The sequence below is a fragment of the Neodiprion pinetum genome, chromosome 6 (assembly GCF_021155775.2).
Source record: "Neodiprion pinetum isolate iyNeoPine1 chromosome 6, iyNeoPine1.2, whole genome shotgun sequence".
NCBI classification, from domain to species: Eukaryota; Metazoa; Arthropoda; class Insecta; order Hymenoptera; family Diprionidae; genus Neodiprion; species Neodiprion pinetum.
In genome coordinates this window covers 12,753,642-12,779,293 of record NC_060237.1, presented here as the reverse complement: position 1 = coordinate 12,779,293, position 25,652 = coordinate 12,753,642, and the positions used below count along the sequence as shown (strand labels likewise).

At 42.1% G+C, this 25,652-nt stretch overlaps 1 protein-coding gene across 4 annotated transcripts in view; it reads right to left on the bottom strand.

Annotated features, from left to right (window-relative positions):
- LOC124221964 (dipeptidase 1) overlaps window positions 1-25,652 on the bottom strand; it is a 1,639,756-nt gene that overhangs the window by 793,921 nt on the left and 820,183 nt on the right. For all 4 annotated transcript variants that reach the window (XM_046632456.2, XM_046632460.1, XM_046632457.2 and 1 more), the window contains exon 7: window positions 11,698-11,848. In XM_046632456.2, coding sequence (XP_046488412.1) covers window positions 11,698-11,848 — 151 coding nt within the window. The remainder of the gene's footprint in view (window positions 1-11,697; window positions 11,849-25,652) is intronic.

Below are 25,652 nucleotides of genomic sequence, written 5' to 3'. Positions count from 1 at the left end.
CTTTCTCTTTTCGTAAGAAGGGTTGGCCTAAGATGCCGTCGTGCGGAATCGGAAACGAGTCAGGGACTAAGTAAAAGGTATGGGATTTACTATTAAAACGTATTTCCGTTTTTGCGATAGTTTGCGTCTTTTTGTCTGTTATACCAGTCAGCGTCAAACGTTCGTCGGTTGTTCGTCGTACGAGGGGCCTAACGGAACTTTCTCTGACCAAGTTGACGTCTGAACTGGTGTCAATAATAAATGTAGATATTTTGATAAGCTCGGGCGTGTCGAACAAAATTACTGGAGGGTCAGCTGAAGCTGTTATGAGGATATGACTTGAAGATCGGAACGCTAGTTGTTTGCATTGCTCGCGGGTGCGTTCTCCCCGGGGGCGATGTTCCCGTTTAAATGTTTATTTGAGCCTGCATTGCCTTGGTTATTACGCGGAAAGGATCTACATCGGTCTACTGTGTGGCCTCTGCGATTACAATTGTCGCAGTATGGTTCTTGATTCCTGTTGGTCCTGTTGCATTCATTGTGGAAGTGGCCCATTCTGCGACATTTGGTACAATATCTTTCACTTTGCAAACGGTGATATTCCGTGATGGAGTGACCCTGGTGGTTACAAAATTGACAAGTGCCGGGCAGAGCATTCACGTGGTCAGCAGAACTGATGTTCGGATGGAGCGCTTGGGCGTAGGTTCCGGGTTCGGTACGAGGCGCTGGTTGATAAACGTAACCAGGTGTGGGCAGTGGCATCAGGAGGGGGAGGGGGGGGGGGAGAGGAGGCCAGGGCGGGCACCTGAGACGGAGGAGCAGAATGGGGGGGTAACGGCAGGCACATGGGTGTAGCGGGGGTAAAATATTGTGCAGAGAATTGCATCTGTCGGTTAATTAGCTTGGCTTTTTCACCTTCGGCGATGGTGACGGCAGTTTCAAAGGTCGGTAATAGTCTGATAGTAGCGATTCTCCACTCCAATTCTGGTCGAAGCCCTCTAATAAACGATCTAGAGGTATCCTTCTTTAGATCATTCAGTAGAAGCGTTGCTAAGTCTGGTGGGTGCTTGGATATGATCGCTGTTCTTATTTCTTTTGATATTGCTCTTATTCTGCACGAGTAATCTATGATGCGCTCATATGGTTTTTGTGTAATTCTATCTAATTGAGCAGGTAACTGGCATATGGGGATATCCGGGCGGTATGCTCGGCTAAGGGCAGTTATGAGGTCCTCGACGTCATTACAGTTAATGCCTATTAAATATTGAGATGCGGGGCCTGTAAACTTTGATTGCGCAAATTAGGCGAAACTCATTTCATCCGAAGCTTTTATAAGAGTCTCTACGTGACGTAATTGTTTTTCAAATGAGTCAAAGGGCATGTTGTGGCGGTCGAAAGGGGGGATTGTCGGCAAGACATCTTTTACTGACCAAAAGTTTGAACCGGTTTCGTTAGTTGGTGCCATGTCGATTTGAGCAGGGTATTGCAAGTACAGGAATAAAAATATCAACTTAACACTAAGACTTAGAGTAGACTTACAGGGCGAAGGTGAACGCAAAAACAGAGTACAGCATGGTTCTAGGCAGCTGGACGCAGGTGAAACTTGAAGAGGCGATTCACGTCATGCGTCGGCACGAAGAGGGTACAGATGAGGTACTCCGTGGCGTTTTGATAAATAAGTGTGGTAATCCGGGTCTTAGGGCGATGTCACTTTCGGGTCCAGATCCTCGTCTTAAGAGGATTGCAGGAGTCCGAATGAGCAATATTCAATATTTGTCGGTTCGAAAGGTGATGTGTTCAGATGCGGTGTGCGGCTTGACTTGGCTATCGCACTGAATTTGCACTCGCTACACAGTTATTCGACGTCGTACGTATCGATGAATTTCAGTAGTACCAAAATGTGACGGAGTTATTGAAATCTGAGACTCTTTGCAGAGCCTGTATTCGTGGCGAGTTGAATAGGTTCTGCGTGCCTGTCACAGTACTTTGTGGCCCGGAGTTCGTTCGTCACACGGCTATCACTGATTGGTACGGCGTTAGAAATTTTGAGCACTGAACACTTTCGTAGAAAACATGCAGCACTGCACTGACGAGTAGGTCGACGGGCAAAACCGCTGCCACCAAAATGTTACGGGGTAAATTGCGTAGGCTCCAATGAGCGGTAATCGGAGCTTACTCCACGCCCAGCCAAGGTGTTATTTGGCTATTGTAGGGTCCGTTCACGTCGACTATGCACTCGCGTGCTACTACTCCCAATGCAGGAAGTAAATGGAATAGAAAGGGATCGGTATTAAGGGAAGGTAAACGATTTAAAGTATATGATTGTTTATCAGTGGTCAATGCAACGGAGTCGGTCAAGGGAAAAAGGTATGGTCTTGGTTTAGAGGGATAGGTGTCTTGCTTGAGCGCTGGGATGGATCTGCCTGGTTTTGCGGGATGTAGCAGGCAAGCTAGCCGCCAGTCACAGGAGAACCTGCTGACTCGCGAACGATAAGAGTAGACTACAGAGCGTAAGGTAACTAAGAGCGTGGGAAAGGAATATGAAGTCTGGAGGACGTAACATTTTATTGAAAATTTTTTTTTTCATTTCTTTCATTTAAAAATTTTTTCAAATTATTTATTATTATTTCATTTTTCACACAGAAAAAAATTATTACAGGAGAAGAAATCATAATATCCTTCACAAGAAGTTTTTGATTATGATATGAATTTTAAAACGGTCGGCCCGTTATTTTAAATATAATACCCTAGTCAGGTTTGCTACCTGCAATCCCCATTCCCACTTATACCTCATCCCTTTGTTATACGAGCCCTAACGGAATTTTGGACGTTTAGCAGTCAGACGACGCCAGTCCTTCGCAGGCATCAGTTGTGTGAATAAATACGTTGGGTATAACGTCGCTACGAAAAATGAAATGATCAAAAATTATTTTTAAAAATTTTCAAATGAAAAAAATAAAAAGAAGTCTGAAAATAATAATAAATAAAATAATAATAAATAATAAGACGATTTTGCACAGTCCATTCAATTTATTTGTATTTCGTGGGAAAAAAAAAAAAAAGTATGGTGCGGGACTTTAACCCGGGACCGCCAGAGTCGGAGCCGTGAACCTTGCCCACTGGGCGACGCTCGCTTGCTCAGAACATATATTACTTCACCAGTATAATAGGTACCAGTTAAATTTCAAAACGATTTTTCTCGAAAACCATGAGCCGTTGAAAAAAATCCCCGTACTCAGGTACTTAGGATAGGTCCCTCTACAACAAGTCTGAGACCCATCAAAATCCGTGACTAACAACCTGTAAGGTCCCCTTGTTAGATGCAACGGCAGCGAAAATCTGCTTCCCGTACTTTCATGCAAGGTTCGAACCCGAAATAATTGCCATTCAAGATACGTTACATATAGGTGCGAAACTTCGAACACGATTGTTAAAACCATCGATAATTCTTCCTATGGGAGACTTTATAATTACAGCTAGTCACTTCAAAATTCTTATGGATACAGCATCAAAAGACAAACACTGTCTAAATCAAAAAGACTTATCACCAAACGATAAGATGAATTATGCCTCGGCCGAAAAAATAAGTGACCCGAAAGTCATTGATTTATTGAAACAGAACGTTCCCGGAAGTGAACTTATGGCTTAAAAGTCACTAGAACTTGAAAGTCATGGCTTACTTACAAATCATCCATCTTTTCACTAGCGTTTCTCTCAAAAGAAATATAAAGCCTTTTAGTCCAGCCGAGTAAGCATTGACTCCTATTCTTTTCGAGAACACTTTCGCAGATTTTTCGTGGGTAGATTTGAACTCACCTAATGAGCCCTTGATTTTGCCGCCATATCAATTTAACAGCTGATTGTTTATAAAAATGTCGAAAGAAAAAAAATCGATTTCTAATTTTTAATTTTTTTTCTATCGGTGCGAGGAAAAAATGTTCGATATCAAAGTAGTAGGTCTCAACCTTGTGTATGGAAAAAAAAATTTTTATTTGAAAAATAATTTTTAGTTCAGCCGCAAAATGTAAAGAACCAGCCATTTTTTTTTTTTTCAATTTCAATCCAGTTTCCTTAATTATAAATTTAAATCTTTAAAACACTTATGTCGCGTGTGAAATTAGTGCTTCAAAAACCAGACCAAAACTTATTCGATTATCTCGTACATTACGGCAACAAATAGCGATTTTCGAAAAAAACTTTGGGTATCAATAGAATAACAACATAATGGGGTTACAGCGTGAAAAAAATTTCTCGTAGTACTTACAGATATGGAGATTACTAATGCGATTGAAAAAAAATTTTTTTCCGTCGACAAAGGTCGAAAAAAAAGGAAAGAAAATTTTTCTTAATTAAGGGGACCCAGTGGTCTAGAAATTTCAAAAAATCGATTTTTTTTCGATATTTCGAAAGTATAGTATCTTAAGAATATACTGTGAAATTTTCATGCGGAAATTCCCAATATTATAGCTTCTACAGCCCATTCCAGGTAGAGAGCGGTCAGCGCGCTCCTAACGGGTTCAGCACTCGGAGCGCGGCAGCTGTCCCGACCCTTCTCCGCATCTTACCTTTACATTTGTAACCGAATACAATATAATTCCTTCGGAATACAAACGTTCCGAAGGGATCCTCTATGGTGCCGGAATCGCGGATTAACTGTAAGTATTCAAAATTTACTCAATTTTTGAAAATATCTGTACCTCAAACTTTAAACTCATTTATCTCGAAACGACTTTTTTCGGCACGGCGGGGGTGAAAATAAAAAAACTATTCAACCGAATGACTTGAAATTTGGATATGTTGTTCACAACGTGTATGGCTATCGTCGGAACTAGAATCATAATTTTATTTAAATAATTTTCTATTGTTTACACTAAAAAACTAGTGAAAAAAAACCCGATTTTACGAACTTTTTTTTTCAACGCCCGCCATTTTGTCAATTTTCAATTTTTTCGATTTGTTCTAGTTCCAACCATAACTGCACTCTTTCTGATTAAGAATGTCTTTGAATTTTTTGTTTCAGATGAGTAGAAGTCTCGAAATCACCTCCGCGGTTCGGATCCGATTTTTCGAGAGGGTCATCTTTAGCTGCATTTTTATAATAATAAATATTGTTTCTGAAAAAAAAAAAATTTTTTTTGTATGATTAATAAACGTAGTAATAAGCTCGAAAAGTTAGAACATCGTTTTTTTTATTTTTAATAGCAAAAAAAAAAATCGTGAAAATAGGTGTCATTTTCGTGCGCTAGACCACCGGGTCCCCTTAACAAATAGGATTATTGCTGAAATTATTTACTTACGAAAGACATTTTTCAATATTTTTATTTCAGTTTTTGTGACAAAAGATTAAAAAAAAAACCTCTTCATCTTTATTAGAACCGGATTTACACTTGTTTGACTTATTTTCAATTTATTATCAATGTTAATAATATTAAGATTTGAAAAAAATACTGTATCTCGTCCATACCTCAAGGGTCAACCATGAATTTCTTCATTTTTATTTGAGCTCTATTTTTATCAAAATTAATTAGTGAATCGAGGCAAACGCGAGGCGTCGCATCCCAGCAGCGCGGCAACGTGAAAGGGCGGCGCGGCGACGCGGTGGGGGGCATACGATAGCGGGCGGTCGAACAGTAGTTGTTAAATGAATATCTCCGGTAAAAATTATCGTAGAAGAATTTTTTTTTTTTTTCTAAACTAATTATTTTTTTCTCAGCTATCGGAATATTCAATTAGTTTTTGGAGTTTACTCCTTAAAAAACGATCAGAGTTATAGGGCCCGGTACGGAAATTATATGAGGAGTAAAATCAAGTGTAACACGAAAACTTGAGGCCTTACAGAAAGAGACTAACATATATATTGAACGTGCAAAAGAATGAGATGGAATACATTACACAGCGTATCCTATACTCGGGGTCTCCTCTTTGTGCGATGCTTCGTAGTCTCACTGTGTAGTTCATTACCTCTGGTCTGAGAGTTGAATGTGTGCGTATGTTTGTGTCACGAACGCCGCATATTCACACCCAAATATATCATCATAACCATGTCAATAATTATTAATATCGCTTTAGAGACGAGGAAGCATAGCTTTAAATTAATTAGTAAATTTATAAATATTCATCTACAAAACAGTTCGTGGCACCACCAAAGCCCAACGGCGTAGTTGACCGTCAGCAACGTCAGCGTCTCCGCGCCCGCCAGATCCCGGGTGTAATCAACACCGGGATGAGGCGAGCGCGAGATCACGCGCTTCGAGGATGACCGTCGCGAGGCGAGCCTTTGTTCCAAAATTGTAAATTCAGCAAAAACCTCGCTCGCTGCCCGACGCTCCACGGGGTGTCGGACGAGCGAGCGAAGTCAGTCCCGTTAGAGACAGGATCAAACCAACGTCAACGGAAACAAGCTCCTTCCAAGCTGTCGAGTATAGAGTTATCAGTCTTAGAGTCACCGACGAATAGAGAGAGATTTCCTCTAATTCTACACGCGGTGTTCAAAGCGTCTGGCGTCGCGACGTTAGCCTTTCGAAGTTAGACTTTAAGTGTAGGAAGCTGTGCCACGAACTTAATCAAGTTGTGTAGTCTTAATTGCTTGTGAGTGAAAAAGTGTGAGCCGTTCTGCGAATTCGGAGCTGAACCACCGAAGAATAAGTGCGAGAGAGAGAGAGTAAACATTAAGATAAAACCATTGTAAGCTTCCCCGTCTCCCATTTCTCTTGCTACCTTTTTCATTAAACATTTTGGTTCCACAGAAAACATTCCTAAATTTAATATTGAAATCCTCCAATCCATTTCGCAGGGATCGTCCTGTAGAGGGCGATCGCCAACTTACCCACGGAAAAATTAAACATAAACCTCTACGGTTACCTAGAGGGTTAAGTCGTCGCGTGCGAGACCGCTGCGCACGTGACATTTGTACGTGTGTGTTGTGTGCCTGCGTATTACGAAGTTCTGTCGCAACTTGTATACTGCTGCCGAGTACAGGGTATGCATGCTGTATAATAAATACATATAGTAGTATTTATTGTATCGATATAACGTACACAAGCAGCAACCTAACCATTAACTTTCAATGTTTTGATTTCAAACTTTTCTTGTACTTCTATGCATTGATACGTGTATTTTCATGTACTATCAAACAAATCATGAAGTAATTAAGGTTAAAATAATCCGAATAATTACAGATATATGTTTGTTTCTCTTATCATTTTGGAAGATGCATTCATTTGCTCATTTTTTCTATTCAATGTATATCATAATTATCGTTCGTGAGAAGTGAAATCCGGTCGTACGTCGGAGCTGACACACACACTTTTTTTTCTTACATTGATCAATAATTTTTTTTCTTTTTTTTCTTCTTTTATATCGCAATATCTCCGGTAAAAATTGTAGAAGGATTCCTTTTTGTTTAAATCTAATTACTTTTTTCTCAGCAATCGGAATATGTCATTAGTTTTTTATTGTGATAAATGTTTTTTTCTTTCAAAAAAAAAACCTACGACAATTTTTACCGGAGATATTGCGATATAAAAGAGAAAAAAAAAATAATCAAAATAAAAACCTAATTGAACATTCCGATAGCTAAGAAAAAAATAATTAGTTTAGAAAAAAAAAAAATTCTTCTTCGATAATTTTTACCGGAGATATTTATTCGACAACTACTGTTCGACCGCGCGCTATCGTATGGCCTCCACCGCGTCACCGCGCCACCCTTTCACGTTGCCGCGCTGCTGGGATGCGACGCCTCGCGTTTGCCTCGATTCACTAATTAATTTTGATAAAAATAGAGCTCAAATAAAAATGAAGAAATTCATGGTTGACCCTTGAGGTATAGACGAGATATAGTATTTTTTTCAAATCTCAATATTATTAACAATGATAATAAATTTAAAATAAGTCAAACAAGTGTAAATCCGGTTCTAATAAAGATGAAGAGGTTTTTTTTTTAATCTTTTGTCTCAAAAACAGAAATAACAGTGTTGAAAAATGTCTTTCGTAAGTAAATAATTTCAGCAATAATCCTATTTGTTAAGTAAGAAAAATTTTCTTTCCTTTTTTTCGACCTTTGTCGATGGAAAAAAATTTTTTTTCAATCGTATCGGTAATCTCCATATCTGTAAGTACTACGAGAAATTTTTTTCACGCTGTAACCCCATTATGTTGGATTCTATTGATACCCAAAGTTGTTTTCGAAAATCGCTATTTGTTGCCGTGATGTAAGAGATAATCGAATAAGTTTTGGACTGGTTTTTGAAGCACTAATTTCACACGCGACATGTGAGTTTCGAAGGTTCAAATTTATATTTCAGGAAACTGGATTGAAATTAAAAAAAAAATGGCTGGTTCTTTACATTTTCCGGCTGAACTAAAAATTATTTTTGAAATCAACATTTTTTTTTTATACACGCGGTTGAGACCTACTACTTTTATATCAAACATTTTTTCCTCACACCGATAGAAAAACAATTAAAAATAAAAATTCGATTTTTTTTTTTTCAACATTTTTATAAACAATCAGCCGTTAAATTGATATGGCGGCAAAATCAAGGGCTCATTGGTTGAGGTCAAATCTACCTACGAAAACTTTGGCGAAGCTGTTCTCGAAAAGAATAGGAGTCAGTCGATTACATGCCTTATTCGCCTGTACTATTTAGACGGCATATATATGTAATTGTTGGTTCTGCATTTTTGTACTCCGAATATGGAGAGCATGGTTGAACACTGTGCCACAGTATTCAGTATACGATAATTTTCTGTCACTTAACACGTATATATGTATGGAAATTATTGCCCATGGCTTGGTAAATTCTATTTTGAAACTGAAAAGATACGCTTCATCTTCGCAAAACTCTTCGGAAATGTTTTTGCCATGGCAATTCAGTAGCCAACCATGCGAAAGTTTTTGCCGTCTCCTAAGATCCATGAGTAGGACGTACTCAACAATAGTCAACAATAGTTTTCTAGAAATTATTCATAGAGTTAAAAGAATTCAACTACTAGACGACATTGCCTCAGGTAATTTGCATGATAAAAACGCTCAGTTTAATTATCCACGCGCAAAAATAGCCGGTCGATTAACAGGAGAACAGTGTTTACTACCGGGTACGAACGACATTTTTGAAATAATTGGGCAAGCAAAAAAACATGCTTTGACGAAAGGTCAATCGTTGGGGATGAATATCAGCGAGCTAGAATGCGACAATTTTCCTATGCAATGTAAAGAAACAGTAGATTTTTATAACTACGAGAAAAAAACAACGAAGAAGAATCTACTAACGAGCCGAATATCCCGGTTGAATCGGTCGAATGAGCCTCGGTACCGAATAATGGAGATGATAGTGACCGAGAACCTCAGATTGAATTATTACAAGACTTGTCCGTTCTTTCCAATGCTCAAGGCAGTTTACTTCTTAAAAATTACAATCAGTACAATCTAAAACTCCAGCCCGATAGTCCTTTCGTTGTTGTAAAAGATAGACACAACAACGAATTAGTGGTAAAGAAATCGTCGATATGTTGGCTCCTGCATAACAATTCAGCGAATTTAAGCAGCGACCGACTGCAGCGTGTAAGAGAGTCTGAATTGAACCGATATAAAAAAAGAGATAGTAAACGTGATGAGAAATGTTTCACTAAAAAAAAATGATGAAATTCACATCGGCGAATGGTGCTTATTTAAGAAAAAAAAAACTGAAAAAGGTTCACCGAAATGTTTTATCGGTTTAGTTCTTAATTTCGCATACACAGATAGTCCAGTCAAATTAGACCGAAAAGTAGCTAAAAATGGCAAAACGGATTGAAAAGCCAAATTTTTTAGGACAAGTAGAGGGTCATCTGAGATGCCCAAAAACACCAAAATCCAACAAAATTTCCTTGTGCATCGGCCGCCATCTTGAAAAACAGGTAATCCTCGATATCTCGGCTCCCATCTGTCGGATTTTCGATTTTTGTTTTTAGTTTTTTAGAGAAAAATATTATCTACAACTTTTATTGGAAGTATTTTTTGATAGCTGTGAATGAAAACGTTTTACGATAAAAAAAAGTGCCATAAATTGATGTCTAATGATGTTTATTGTCAATTATATTCCCCCTTTCGATGTGATCAATAAATTTTTCATATAAAAGTTGTAGACGATTAAATTCTGAATATCCGACCAGTGGGAGCCGAGATATAGAGGATTACCTGTTTTTCAAGATGGCGGCCGATGCACAAGGAAATTTGGTTGGATTTTGGTGTTTTTGGGCATCTCAGATGACTCTCTACTTGTCCTAAAAAATTTGACTTTTCAATGCGTTTTGCCATTTTCAAGTTCTATTTGACTGGACTAAGATGGTACGACAAAAAAAAGTCAGGAGTATTTGAGCCATTACGCGCGCGTGAAAGAGAGTTTCGAAGAAATTGGTGTTCTTTGTAATTGGTATGAAATCATACCGAAATCACAAAATTTACTACCTGTATCCATGGATGTGCATGGATTTATTAGTATTAAGCAATACTGTTTGACTATTTCGTCGCCTTGTTTGGCCGAAACGGGTCTTTGTATTGACATAACTGTATGAAAAAATTAAACATTTCTTTCAATATCTATATCTGTGTCTTTTTAAATCACTTTTTTCATTCTAAAAATTTTTAATTCAAATTTGATTCACAAGATGAGTCAATAAAAAAAAATTTAATCATTTTAGGACTTTTTTCTCCCTACAATGATTTCAGCAATCGCTTGAAACCGATTTGATGAATTCAAATGAAATCAATTGAAATCAACTGAAATTACGTGAAATCACATGACTTCAAAAATAGCTTAAATCATTTATCACATCACAAAAATCATATGAAATCGACTTCACACGGAAATCTCTTCCGCACCTCACTTAATAGGGAACAGTCCCTTGGGTAGAAGCTGTCATGTATGAAAGTAAACAGCGTACGTGCTAGACCACGCGATGCTACAGCGTAGGTAAGCCGTGAGCCGGAGCCGAGTTGAGTATGACGACCGAACGGCAACAGAGGCCTAAATATAATAAATTCCTTAAATACGAGTAATCGGTGTCATTAATTAACAACACCCCCCTCTAAATAATAAATGGTGTCAGAAGTGGACCAGTGAATCAGTATACGAAGCAAATCGGAACGTATTGGCCACAGATTATTAATTAATCTAAAGCAAAAAGATAGAAACAGTCTTCCGTTCACCACCACTGTTAAGCTTCACGGGCAACGTAGCGGAAAATTGGAAAAAATTTCACCGAAAGTTCAACTATTTCTGTGACGCTACAGGAAAATCGACAAGTTCTGGCAAAACCAAAGTGGTCATCTTACTCAATTTAATTGGAGACTATGGCCTCGAAATGTTTGATACATTTAAATTTGAAGAAGAGGCCGATAAAACAAAGTTGGCCGTAGTATTGGACAAATTCGAAAAACATTGCGCACCGTTGAATGAAAGTGAAATATAAAAACATCATTGTTGTTTGGAATTTGCATAGCATTGTGATGGAAGTAATCAATCAAAGTTGAATATGTTCCGGTAATTTTTTTTTCCGTCTTAAGTTTAAGCCTACTTACCCTGTATGGTGCGCCAACGTTCTCCGTTAGAAGTCACTTAACATGATTTTGGAATACCAGACAGGGCGCATTTTTGGTTGATTCAATGAAAGAATAAATATTGGATGAATTTAGTATTAATCAAAATAACTACAGATGAGAAAATATTTCCTACTTACCAGGACGTATCACAAGCATGTGTCAAAGTGAGGTATCTAGCTCCAAGCCCGTAAAATGTCCGTAAGACTCCGAGAGAATTTCCGAGAGCATGTCCACCTTCTACGCCGATGAGACTAGCGATCTTGCCGTCTCTATGAGCCTCCAATAGACCTGAAATGATGAAAATTGTCTTTGAACAGAGATCCCTCAGAATTTTTAATTTGTATTGATGTACAAATTATACTCGTAAGATTGTCCAGTTCTTATTTTCCATACTATAATATTCATATAAATAGTCTATTCTGCTAATTGGCAATAAGCTATTAACTGTTCAAATTTTGATCTGACTGTAATTTATTTAGTTATTGTGTACACTGAAATATAATAATACTTCAATTTGTAGGCTGGAGGCCCTACTGTTGAGAAAAAAACATATTATTCAATCGAGCCGTTGGGCGGAAAAACAGCGTAACTCGATTCAAATTTCAGCTTCAAGAAGCAACAACGAAGTATCTCTTATATGATTCAGAATTAATTTATTTTTCATTATTAGCAAAAAGATTGGATCTAACGTGGCATCGACATTAAGAGGCGTACTAATCTTACTGTAATATCGTTTTTGGATACGCATTCAACCTTGCGGGTTTCCCCGTGTTACGTCCGGAGTATTGCTTCGGCGTACCTTTTTCAAAATCACAATGTAACTACGATTCTCAACAAGTGGATTGTATCCCAAAATTCTCTTTCAACGCTGTAACGAAAGCTACGGCCATAAATAACATTAAAATATCGTACTGCCTAGACCGGCGGGTTCCACCCCACCTGGAAAAAGTCACGTAGAGACCAACAATGACCCCTAGTATAAGGTTCAACTTTGTTTCTTGTAACTGATACCAGGAACTGAGACAAGAGACTGCTGAATTAGCATCAGCAGCACTCAGCCTCAAAATATCTCTGTTTTTGAGTCAAAATTATCAGCAATAATTAGGATTAACCACTAACTTTGGAACCTCCAAATTAAAATAGATTAAACGTTAAGATGTATGAATGAATATGTGAGAATTACCGTAAGATACTTTCTGTCAGCACCTTACACGTGTAAACTACGAGATTGAGAATCGTCGGAACACCATCGGAAGGCGCGGAGTGACGCTGACCGTGGCGATTTTGGCGCCGGGAGGTCGCCCTCGTACTTCATTGGTTAATTACCGTTGTAACATCGTCTGTCAAGTTGCGAAGTGCGGGGACGTCTACGCGGATTAGCCCTCTCAAGCAAGAGTGGCGTTGGAAAAACTTAGTTGTGACCGGCCTAAAGTCTCGCGCTAATTCGTCAAAACCGAGCATTCAGTTTGTTCTGTTAGCTGAAAAACACTCACTATCTTCTACGTTTCAATTTTTACTGTTCTTCACTAAATCTCATTATTTTGCGAACAGATATTTTCATGATATTCGATTTTCCGCAATTAAATCAAATTCGGCCCTAATTCAAACTGAATCAGGTAATACTAAGTATTCATAATAATAACTAGCTACATTATCATTTCCAATCGATAATCGTTAGAATCATTTTCAATATATAAACTCCGAGATCCTTCTGCATGCTGACGCCCTGGAGTGGAGTGTTCCCCAGCATATATTGTGTTTGTGGATTCGTTCTCCCTACATGCATCACTGTACATTTTTCCTTGTTGAGGGTGAGCATCCAGTTCTCGGTCCAACGTCGCAGGTTGTTGAGTTCTCCCTGAAGGTCTTGCGTGAGAGGGTTGCCGAAGAGTTTCGTATCATCCGCGAACATCGATGATTGAGCCTGGACGATACGTGGCAATTCGCCGACGTAGAGTATAAACAGTAGGGGACCGAGGACGGAGCCCTGAGGTACCCCACTTGTCACAGGTCTTGGCGTCGATAGTATCTCCCCCACCCGCACTCGAAAAGTTCTTTCTGTGAGATAGGCCGTGATCCAAATTAGAAGCGGCCCTTGGATTTCGAGTCGTTCCAGCTTCCCCAGCAGGCGGCAGTGCGGAACTTTATCAAACGCTTTTTCGTAGTCCAGATAAATTATGTCGATTGGTTTGCCCCTGTCGTAGGCTTGGGCTCACTCGCTAGTTGCCAGCAGAAGATTTGACGTGACGGACCTCCCTGGGACGAAACCATGCTGACTCGCAGGGATCAACCCTTGCTCATCACAGAATTTGCGCAACCTACCCACAATTATCTTCTCCAAGATTTTGCAGCTCGTGGGCGTTAGAGATATCGGCCTGTAATTGATGGCTTGCAGCTTATCACCTTTCTCAAAAATTGGAGCCACTGAAGCTTCAAGCCAATCTCGCGACAGTGTCCCGGACTCGATGCTTATTCTCATTATGTGAGCGAGCGCCGGTGCGACATGTGCTCCTAGTTTTTTCAGTGGTAGCGGGTGTACATCGTCCGGTCCTGGTGAGAAGTCCCCATCCAACCCCGCAAAGATCTGCTCGACCTCATTGGTTGTAATGTTAACATCCTGAATCGATGCCTCAACCCTATCGATGCCCTCGTAGTCTAACACCTGAGCCCCCAATTCCACCACAAAGACACTCTCGAATTGGTCTGCAAATAATTCCGTAATTTCGGCCGGATCCTGGATTATATCCTTTTCAGTTCGCCGAAGACACTGCGGCAAGGCTATTTTAGTTGTTATTGAGCGCCGTAGATAACCGTAGAATTGCTCGACTAGTTGTTCCTCAAAATGTATTCTTGCCCTTCGAGTAACTGCTGTAGCCCTGTTTCTCGCTATTTTGTAGGTTGTGTATGCTGTGTCTGTGTGCGTTTCCGTATACTTTTTCCAAGCTCGTACTTTCATCCTGGGTAAACGGCGGATGTCTATCCTCATCCATGGTTTTTGCCCGCTTGGCGGCCTTCCTACTCGGATAGGCGCGCCCTCCTTTGCCAGCGCGCATATTTTGTCCTTGAAAACGTTCCATAGATCTTCCGGCTCTCGACGGATTCCTGTTAAAATCTCTGACCACATTCCAATTCTGCCAGAGACCCTCGTGTGATCCCACTTTCGAAAGTTCCTCATTTCTCGTGGTTCTACACTTCTAACGCGATCCTGGAGCTCGAGTTGCAATTCCGCGAGAATCATGACGTGTTCGCTCATTTCTATCGGCGGGTCATACTTCAAGGTCGCCACCAGGTTTTTTTCGTTCGTTAGGGCGAGATCCAGAGACGAGAACTGCTGCCCTTGCCGAAACCTCGTGTCTTGTGTTACCTCTTGCGTAAGACAGGATCCTCCAAAAAATTCTAAAAATTCGGTTTCTTGTCTGTTCGACGTACGTGACGTCAGCGAGGCCCAGTCGACGCCGGGGTAGTTGAAATCGCCCATGATAATTATTGGTCCTCGGTCTGCAGCTGCTTTAAGTGTGTCGATCAGCGTGCTGTTTTCCTCATCCGTTGCGTGTGGGCGGCGGTACACCCCTCTTACTGTGAATTCCGTGCCAGATACCGAGACCTCGAGACATAGGCTCTCGGTGTTTCGTCCATTGATAGTTCGGTGTAGCGTTGCCGCAATCGGGATGCCGCAGATCGAGTCGGCCACGTAAATTGCAACTCCTCCCCGGCGGCGTTCTCGATCCTTCCGAAAGAGCTGGAACCCATGTATGTTAATTGAATTATCAGGAATTTCAGGTTTGAGCCAGGTCTCAGACATGATTATTATATTTAGTTTTGATTGCTGTATTCTCTGTAGAAATTCGTCTTGCTTCGCCGTAGTTGATGCCAAATTCGTGTAGAATATCCGTATCCGAGCCAGATGCCCAAACAGTTTTTGAATCTGGCGTGTCTCGACTTCTCGGGTTTGACTGGACGTCCCTTGCCTTTTCCACTATGACTGGCTTCTCGTTTATGAATCTGATGGTTAATTGTTTGCCTGTCCCTTTTTGCATCCTCGAGAGTTTAGTCCTTAGATTATTGAGTTACATGTGCTGCTTTGGAGTCATGTCGTTTTTCATACGGGTCTCTGCTGGTAGATTTTCTGACCCCACGAGAGCTGCTTTTGCTGCCTCCGCTGTTGGGCAGACGACCTTGAGCAGTCTATCTGCCCCTGTACGAATCTTACCTAGTCGAATAGCACCGATGTCATTTGTATTCACGCCCAGGGGACGGAGGAGTTCCCTGAACTGGACCAGGTTTGCTTCCATTCTAGCTGCAGCTATCTCCTCGGCTGATTCTCGGAGTCCAGAGATTATGATGTTCTTCGACCTCCTCTGCCTTTCGACGGACTTTTCGATAATTTCCTCCTTATTTGCTGCCCTCCTCTTCCCCTGGTCTGCTTCGGCTGTCCCGTCTTCCACCTTGTGCTTGAGCTCGTTCACTGTTTCTCTGAGCTGAGCATAGTCGGCTGCTGTCGGCAGGCCTTGAATCCGTTCCCTTACACTCGTTTTGAATTCTTTAGAGCTCTCTGCAGTGGGAGCCCCTGAATACATTCCGTAAGCTCGTTCTTTAGCAGTTCATAGTCTTCCTGTTTAGGTAAACTCTTGACGTACTGCTTCACTTCGACCAGCCTTAAGGCCAGACAGACCATCTAACTTGCTGTTCGTCGTGACTTGTTCACTTCTCATATCTTCGAGAGACGCAACGATAGCCTCGAGTATCGATTGGGTTGATGTTGACTGATTATCTAGCTGGGCCTTGTTGAGCCTGATTTGCAAATTTTTCACAGTTTTAGATAATTCAGGGATACTCAATGTTCAATAAATCAATGTTCTTTTTTTATTTGAAGACACCTGATTTCTGTGGCAGCGACCCTGCCGCAGAAGAGTTTACAGAGTTGTAGCCCCTGTGAGTCATTCAGATTCTCGAACTCCCCACACTCAGAGCAAAAGAGCGTGGCCATTCTTCAATATTCTCGGATATCCTTAGAAATGTGTCCTTTATCGACGTTGACAGCAGCCTAACCTCGAACTTTTGCTAGCATCCTAACCTCAAAAACTTTTGTCGATGAAATTGGGCTCCGGGTCTTCGCGAACACTTTAGTTGATTTTCTCGAATCGACGATTACACAGTTGGGTTTAGATTTCACTCGTGAAACGTTGACCTTGAGGACCAATGTTTTTGTTTAAAGTAATTATGCAGTCAGAATAAATTTTTACGTGTCGGGCTTTTTCAACGCCATCTGCATTTCTGTATGTAGAAATATGTTCACGAAGAATTAACAGCGCTTATCGCTTCGCACCCACACCAAGAACTCGCCAACATCAGTCTCGGCCATGACGCACTCAAAATATCTTTTCTTTACTTTTTGTTTTCCGAATCAAAACTCCACGCAACTGTCACGAACCGTCACCGGGCCTCAAGTGAAGTGCTTTGCTACGCGAAGCCGAAATCCGAACATGCTTCGAAAATAGGCGCTATCAGTCACAAAAAATTCTCCCAATCTAATTGGTTTTCGCTTCCCGAAATTCTTGTAGCCTAACTTGTCGCTATCATTGACTTCCGCTGTCGCGGAACGCCGAGTGTCTGTCTGGTTCTCCGGTGCTCCATTGTTTGGCAATGGCGTGGTGACGGCTTCGCGAAGCTGCTGGACGTCAGCGTGGTCAGGAGAGGCTACGGCTCGCCGGCCACCAACGAGTCTCGTCCGCCTTGGTTTCCCTCGCGGCAGACCTCTACGTTGGCGCACTCTCCGTAGCCTCGTGTGAGGCCCACCTCTCGTCGCGAACCGCCGCGACTGTGGTCCTATCACGCTGTTGAATATGCCGCCGATCCCGTGTATGGAGTCGCATTTACTCAAAACAAAAAAAAAAAAAAAAAAATAAACAAAAATCCTGAAAAGTCGTATTCACCAGCCCGTAAGTGACCCCTCTCATTGTCACAGTATCGGATGCGTGACCTTCGTCCTGGCGCTCTTTTATGGAATTATTAGCGATCTGATCGCGAAATCCTTAACTTCAGGTTCCGCCTAGGGTTCGGGGGGCCGTTTGGAACGCGCACAAAAAATGCCTCTTTACAGTATGTCCATTACTGTGTAAAATTTTTTACATGTGCGGCAATTTTTTAGCGCTTATTGTTTACAAATTTTTGAATTATTTGCGGTTGGCAACCCCCTTCTCTGCCACTATTTTATTGAGGAAGGAAGTGTCACGTTCTACAAGAACTTTTGCCAGAATCTTTGATTTGCTGCTTGATTCAGACTACATTTAGGTTTACACACCTTTCGATGTGTCCATATGTGTGTACTCTCATGTTTTATTCATTCAGGGTTCGGGTCCAGCTCTTTGCTATCTGTAAATAAGGTTATTTTGGGTGGTGCCAACTATCACTGTGCGTGATTAAAATACACATACAATTTAATGAAATGCAATTCCATTTAAAATACACATTTATAAACAAATAACAAGTTCTGTTTGACAATTCTTACCTTTAGGTTTTAACAATTTTTATTTACTCGTGTAAGGCTGGTTCAGAAGGTGCCCTGGTCGATTCCACGGATTTCGGGATTTGCAGAACTTTTCGGGATATCCCGGAAACTGTGCATCAAATCGAATTTTTTCGCGGCCTTAGATATTTCTCGAGCAATGGATTCCGATGCAAGCATGAAATCCGAAAATTGGAAAAATTACACGTCATGTCAATTGTAAAACGTGGGCGCGTCACTTATGTCATTCAAAATCAGAGCCTTGACACCTTTTATTGAGTGAAAGGTATAAGAAGGCTATTTTCACGATATTCCGAACAAGTAGACCTCAAAGCATGTGGGTTTCACGTTGAAATAAAGAAGCGGCACGAAATCTAGAAATTGGCGACTAACCGCAGTTCTCCGCGTGAATGATGAATTCGGCTCTGAAGCATGGTAATCTATTTTTACCGGCGTTACCGAGAACGACGAAGAGATGACGTGAAGCCAGAATTCTTAATGAACATTCGTCGGTCAGATAGCCACACAAGTCTGTAAGTTGACTGATTTCTCCAATACACCGGTTGAAATAATCAACCGTCAGTGACAGCGACGCGTGGGTATGTCAAATATTCAAAAGTATCAACGGGCTGTTGTTATCGTAGTCAAGAATAAAAGAAAACTGATGACATCGTATAATTTCATTGGTAAGTACACAAACGAAACACAGTTGTAGCATAAATTACGTCATTCATATCGATCTTGAATAAGTTAGGTTAGATCAGTTTGGTTACGATGAATTATTATGCCGGAAATTCGCTAGTAATAGGATAGAGCATACATCAGTTATAGTAGCATTGATTATTGTGTTATTTTCTCATACTTTTTCTTTCATACAGTTTTCCAAATCAACCAGAGCCAGTTGAAAGCTGGACGAAAAACGTGAACCTAAACAACGATTCCGAATTTTCGGAAACGGTGAAGTTCCGCTCTAGCCATTTTCGAAGAGGATGCTCACTGAGACCAGCTGTCGATTCGTTGAAGGAAGCCTTTCGACTCTATTGGAATCCAACATATGGGCGGGGTCTATTCAATATCGCGCAGGAAGGTTCCAGCGATGTACAGAGCTCTCGTGTGTGCTATGAGTTTTTTTGGAGTTTACTCCTTAAGAAACGATTTGAGTTATAAGGCCCGGTACGGAAATTTTATGAGAAGTAAGATCAAGTGTAACACGAAAACTTGAGGCGTCATAGAAAGAGACGAACATATACATCTGTAGGATTGAACGTGCAAAAGAAGGGAATAGAATACATTACACAGCGTATCCTATACTCGGGGTCTCCTCTTCGTGCGATGCTTCGTAGTCTCACTGTGTACTTCACTACCTCTGGTCTGAGAGTTGGATGTGTGCGTATATTTGTACGTGTCTGTTGTGTTCCTGCGTATTACGAAGTTTTTTCGCACTTGTATACTGCTGCCGAGTACAGGGTATGCATGCTGTATAATAAATACATTGTAACGTGGCGTTTCAGAGTCGCCCGTCACAAGGGCACACAACCGCTATGATTTTTAGTTTACGCGTCCTCAGCAGGGTACTCCAACCAAATTCGATAGAAAATAGGCAATAACTACTTTTAACTAATTCTTTTTGGTAAATTCTTTATTTCGCGCTTCGGCGCAAGCTAACAAGGTACTTGGACGACGACGATCCCGACCAACAAGGGACCACTAGCTACCGCTTGCAGCTCTCGACGACTTCGCCTACCGACGGTCTCATCAGACTACACTGGCTACCTTGGTGCACCTTTATATACACCTGGGGTAGCATCCATCCGAACCTTCCGTATCGCCTCAACTGCCGGTGAACAGGGAGATCAAAATCCTCCCGGCGGCCGAGGGCACCGTTTCTCGAAGAGTAACCAGCCGCCAGCTCTATCGGATGCCGTAAGGATGGCGTAAAGGGCAGACCGTAGCCTGCCATCCTCCGACTTACCGGCCTGGTGCCGGACCGACCCCAAACCACTACGTCCAGGTTGATAAAGCCATCGTTCTGAGGATCGACGCTGCCTTCCTATCGGCAAGGACTAATTGTGTGGGTCGTGGTCCACGGTTTGGCCAACCGTCTGACTGCACGACCTCAGGTACAGGCAGCTAGCTAATGTCTGTGCAAAAGCCGGTGGAGGTGAACAATGAGGCGTCACTCTCCACCCGGTAACTTTGGCCGAGAGGCACCCTGTGTATGCCTCTGTCAAAGAAGTCCCCGATGATAGGCAGCCTGGACCGTAAACCGAAGCAGCTACAAAATCGTACGAGTTGTTGTCAACGACGAAATCGCGAGCAGCACATTACGCCACATCTAGCGGTAATTTTGGAAAACGTATGACCACGCAGTAACCAATATTCGCCACAGGGGGATGGCCTATTTGCGGTGGGGGTCAACCCACCAATCAAAGAAGAAGAATCACCTCACGACAACCGCGAGATCGGCGAGCCGAACTACGACCTCCTATTCAACGCTTGACCTGCTGAGAGACAGCTTTGTTTTCCGCATCCTTCCGATTATTCTCCCGATTTAAGCTACCGATACAGTAGTGTAAATATGAGAGTTCTTGACCACCAACCCCCCTAGCTCCCCCCTAGTTCCCCCCCAGCTCCCCCCTAGCCCCCCCCCCCCCGCCGACTCGCGGCGCACCTCCTCTCACGCCCCCCACCCCCCCCGGTCATTTTCGATGGCTATTTCCATAGGATTTGACACACACACACACACACACACACACACACACACACACACACACACACACACACACACACACAAAATAATTCCTGTCGAGACTTGTTTGGCGCCGGAAAGCCGCACATAAATCAGATAGGGTGAAAACTTGCTAGATCTATTGAAAAAATTCCAGGAAATTGCTCTTTGAGATAGTGCCGACAATACACTTAAACCAATCTGGGATAGTGGGGGAGTGGTCCCCATAAAAATTCCTCGCACAATATGCGTGTCGAGACTTGTCCAATGGAAAAATTGTAGTGGGGGTGGGTGGTATATAAGTAGTACAGCAAGGCGGGTTCTACACGCAGATTCCGGTTACCGACACTTACCGACCGAGCCGACCAGTCCGCCTATACATTCTCCCCAGACTCAAACCCTTTTCCGCTCCGCGCAGCCCAGACTCAAACCCTTTTCCGCGATGACGTCACAGTCTGCCGTACCGAAGGTCAATTACCGACAGTTGTATCGATCGAGGGTCAAAATCGTGCTGTTTTACCTACGATCTTACCGACAGTTGTATCGATCGAGGGTCAAAATCGTGCTGTTTTACCAACAATCTTACCGACCGAAGGTCTGTAGTGCTCGCCTGTCCCACGATAGGACTGCTGATGTGTAACATGAACCACTCCGAATTCCTTTCCCACGGTAGGACTGCTGACGTGTAACGTCAACCACCTCACATTCCTTTCCCACCTTATCAACCACCTCACATTCCTTTCCCACGTTATCAACCACGTGACATTCCAAAATTAATGGTTTTGAGAATTTGCTGATGTGTAACATGAACCACTCCGAATTCCTTTCCCACGGTAGGACTGCTGATGTGTAACATCAACCACCTCACATTCCTTTCCCACCTTATCAGCCCCGTGACATTCCAAAATTAATAGTTCCGAGAATTGTTTGTCCCAACGTCGCACCGGAATCCTTTGACCGCGTGCCGCTCACCGTCAAGTCGAAACTTGTCAGGTGCGCGCGCATACGTATTTGATATCAGTCCCGTGACATTCCTTACCCTCCATCAAATTATGTGGTGGGGGAACGTTATAAAAGCGAAAAGTGAAAAGTTCATCGTCAGTCTGAAGCTGTTCTTCTTGCAAATGAGAAGTGCTCTGGAACAACGTGAGTTGAAGAAACGATTAGAACTGCTTCTCAAGAATATCAGAGAAGTAAAACATCTCCTGAAAATCAGATCCGACCTCAATCGACTTACAAGAGATTTCGAGCTCCTACAACTGGACCGTAACGACAATGGACTTCTCAAAACTGAACGAAATCGCGCGGCTGGAGACGTTTCTGCCGTTGAAAAAAGTTTCGGATCTTGAAGCCTACTTCAAATACAGAGTCAGCGGTGTTCGTCGAGTCAAAACGAAATTTGGAGACAAAATCGTTCTGGACTTAGATGACGCTTTCACGATTTTTCCGCCCAACCGACTGAACAAAGCCCTCCACGAAAACGAAGATTTGTACCAGAAGGTGACAGCAGCCGGTAAGGAGATACGGTTGCATATACGCTATCTTGGCGGACCCTACAGTCAACTCGAATTTGTATACGTATAATATTCAAAGAATGTTCTGTGTAAGTCTTACGTTTAATAAACAAAAAAAGATTGAAATTATGAATATTTTTTCATTTATCCTGTATACCTTTAATCCTACGTTTTGTATCTAGAATTAAGTCTCAAAATCTAAGAAAATGTCCGAACACCACTAAGCAACGACGGAGGGTTTCGAGCTGCAACTCTACGATGAGTATTTGGACGGGTTCAGACCGGAGTGCAAGGTCGGCCGATAGCCGCGGTGTTGGGTTACTATCGCTCTAGGAATGCAAAACTCGGTTTGAGTACAGCTCGGTCAAGGATGGAGAGCAAGGTCGAATCTTACATAAGCTTCTGAAAAAAAATTCTCTCTTAAGAGCTAAGGTGAAGGTATAAAATTATTTCATGAATATTCTTTAAAAGTTTTATTGAGTACAATTTTTAGAGTACGGTTGACAATTACTTCACAAAAAAATAGTACAATAATTCTATTCAACAGTGTCATGACCAGGGTGATATATTCGCCAGGAATGCGGGACCGTTCTTGTAGACGCTTCTGCGCAGTAACACAAATCGTACAGCCTCGCCATCCGGACAGTACGATGATTTTGTAGCCAATTCTGGAGTATGCAAACGTTTCGTGCTGCACAGATTGCGTTGGGTATTGTGTGAAGGTCGCATCTCAGAGCTGAAGTTTTTTGCAGGGTTTCAAGCGACGGGCAGTCAAAGTCCAACATATCGATGATTTCAACTTTCGGAACGATTTTGAGCAACCAATCTCGATTTTCTTCTCCTTTTACGTACACGATTTGAGCTTTGCACAGCCTGTCTTGAATGGTCCGCTCAACTTCCTCAAAAGGTACGGTTCCACAGCTCCAACGTAAGCCGTGAAAATCGCGTTCTAACCAAGAATTTTGGCTTTTATATTTGACGTCCAGTAAATTCCATTTGTAAGGTGGTTTGAAGAAAAACACTGAAGGAGATGCTTCCGAGTAGATTGAAATTACAGCCAATTCTTTTAACGTGAAGGTGTTGTTGAGAGGTCTACGAAAGCCTTGTACGTCAACGATGAGCTCCATCTTTGAACTGTGCGAGATGGTGGAAACGGGTCAGCTTTTATACCAACTTTTTCACCCCACCACTGAGCGGGTTGTATTCGACAATACGATCGTGAACGATCAAGCAGTACGCCGATGTTTCAGCGGGAAAGTTGGCTTTAGCTTCAAATTCAAGACGGATGTCGACGGGTCCGTACTTCAAAGATTCGTTTTGTTTCGAACAGTCGATAACGAACAAGGGGACGTCTCGAAGGAATTCACGCTTTGTCAGCAACGGCTCGGGGTTCTTGTCGTAGTAGGTAGCTTGGAAGTTTGCGTACATCTCGTACAGGAGCGCGTAGAGATTACGACTCATGTTGAGGTTCAGGTTACCGTACGGATAAGATTGAGAGTTTAAGAATAGCTTGACGTCCGTGATATCGCAATGATCGAAATGACTTGCGTTCTTGCCGGCCTTGTTCTTTCTACTTGTTTGGAAACTCAAAATGACGTACCGAGGTTTTTCAAGCTGAGTGGAAGTTTTCACAGTCCAAACGTGTTTCGATGTCGTGGGAAGTAAGGGATATTCGTACAATTCCCAACTGCGGAAGCTCATCGAAACAGGCGGATCTCTCTGAATGAAATTTAGTAGGTCAACTTTTTTCTGATCCGCGAGTTTCAAATACGGTATTAGCCATTCCACTGCATTGATCGTGATTTTGAATTCCTCCTCCTGAGTCTGCATGATTGCGTTGACGTCAGTTTTTGATCTCGTCAAAATTAACTCATGTTTAGCGTTGACAACGATCTTGCGGTAGTCTTCGGCGAAACCCAATATCATGCTGAGCGGTATCAGTACGTCAAAGTTACCATCGGTATCGGTTAATTTTTTTTTCTCTTCTACATCGAGCCATCCAGCGTTCTCCATCAGCCAAGTCTGACCAGGGTGCAGGGAAGCGTAACCCTTCATAAGACTTTTCAAGCCAACGTTCTTGCTTCTATCAACCTCAACTGCGTTAATTTCGTAGCGAATTTCTTCAAACAGATGACAGATGGCGTTGTTTACGAGCTGTGTGTTCACAGTAGCTGTACCATCAGGTTTGAGGAGTCGTCCGTGGATATGTACCGAACTTTTGCTGGGTAATATGCATAAATCCTGATGCTGAACGGTGATTCGAATTTCATCGCTGTTGTTGAAAGTTGACGAGGCGTAAGGTTTGTGAGCGTGAATCTCGTAATGCGCAACGGATTCGTCAAAGACGACTGGTGTTTGAATGCTCAAGATTTCCTCCTCCATGGCACGTAGCAGATGATAAAAAAGCAAAATCGGATTTTTATTTGTCGGAAATTCCTCTTCCAAAAGGTGTCAGTTTCAGACCCAGAGCTATCAGGAACTCCACGTTTCGAGGTGTTAGCGGTTCGGAAATCGAACGACGACTGACTCGATCGGGGCATGTCGACTTACTGATATACCTACTCTTTGACAGTCTGTTATATACGATTCCCATCGTTTATCGCGATTTGATGTGTAGTCTCACAGTGATAACTTCTCCACGAAAATTAACCAGGTCTCCGTCTTGATCCACTAACCGGAGCTGAACGTGATCTATGGTCTTGACGGTGATCGGAAGGTGAATGACGTGCGACGGTACTTCCACGATCTTATATCCTGGTGGGACGGTCGGGAAAAACTCGTGAATAGTGTGTACTTTGTGTCCATTGACGTAGGCGCCCGTTGTAATGCTACACTCGACTCGCAACGCGTTGACCTTGAGTATAGTTACAGGCACGTCCGATTCGTGAGTTTTGTCAACCTCCAGTACACGTGGTGTAAATCCCAAAAGTTGAGCAATGGAATCATTCGGCTCAAAGTTAATCGTGTGGTTGCATGTGATTTCGCTGCGTAATGTATTATTGTTGGGTTTGATGGCGAGCCTGATATCTGTATTTCTTAGCACGTTTTGAAGATACTTCTCTATGTCCTCGATCTCGTAGCTGCCGGTAGGTATGGTGATCACTTTGTCAGCTACGTAAATTTTATTGTGACCGACATCAACGTTGGGAATCGAATTAAAGGTTAACAGCTCTACCAAGCCAAGAGCATAACTTTTATCACGAGCAAGTTCGATTGGTGGGAAATATTGTGCCTCGAGTATCGAAGAGGTTCCCGAAATCGTTAACGTTAACGAATCATCCATGACTGCGAGTGGTAGACTGACTTTGACGAATCACGCACCATGTTTATATAGCTCTCCACTCA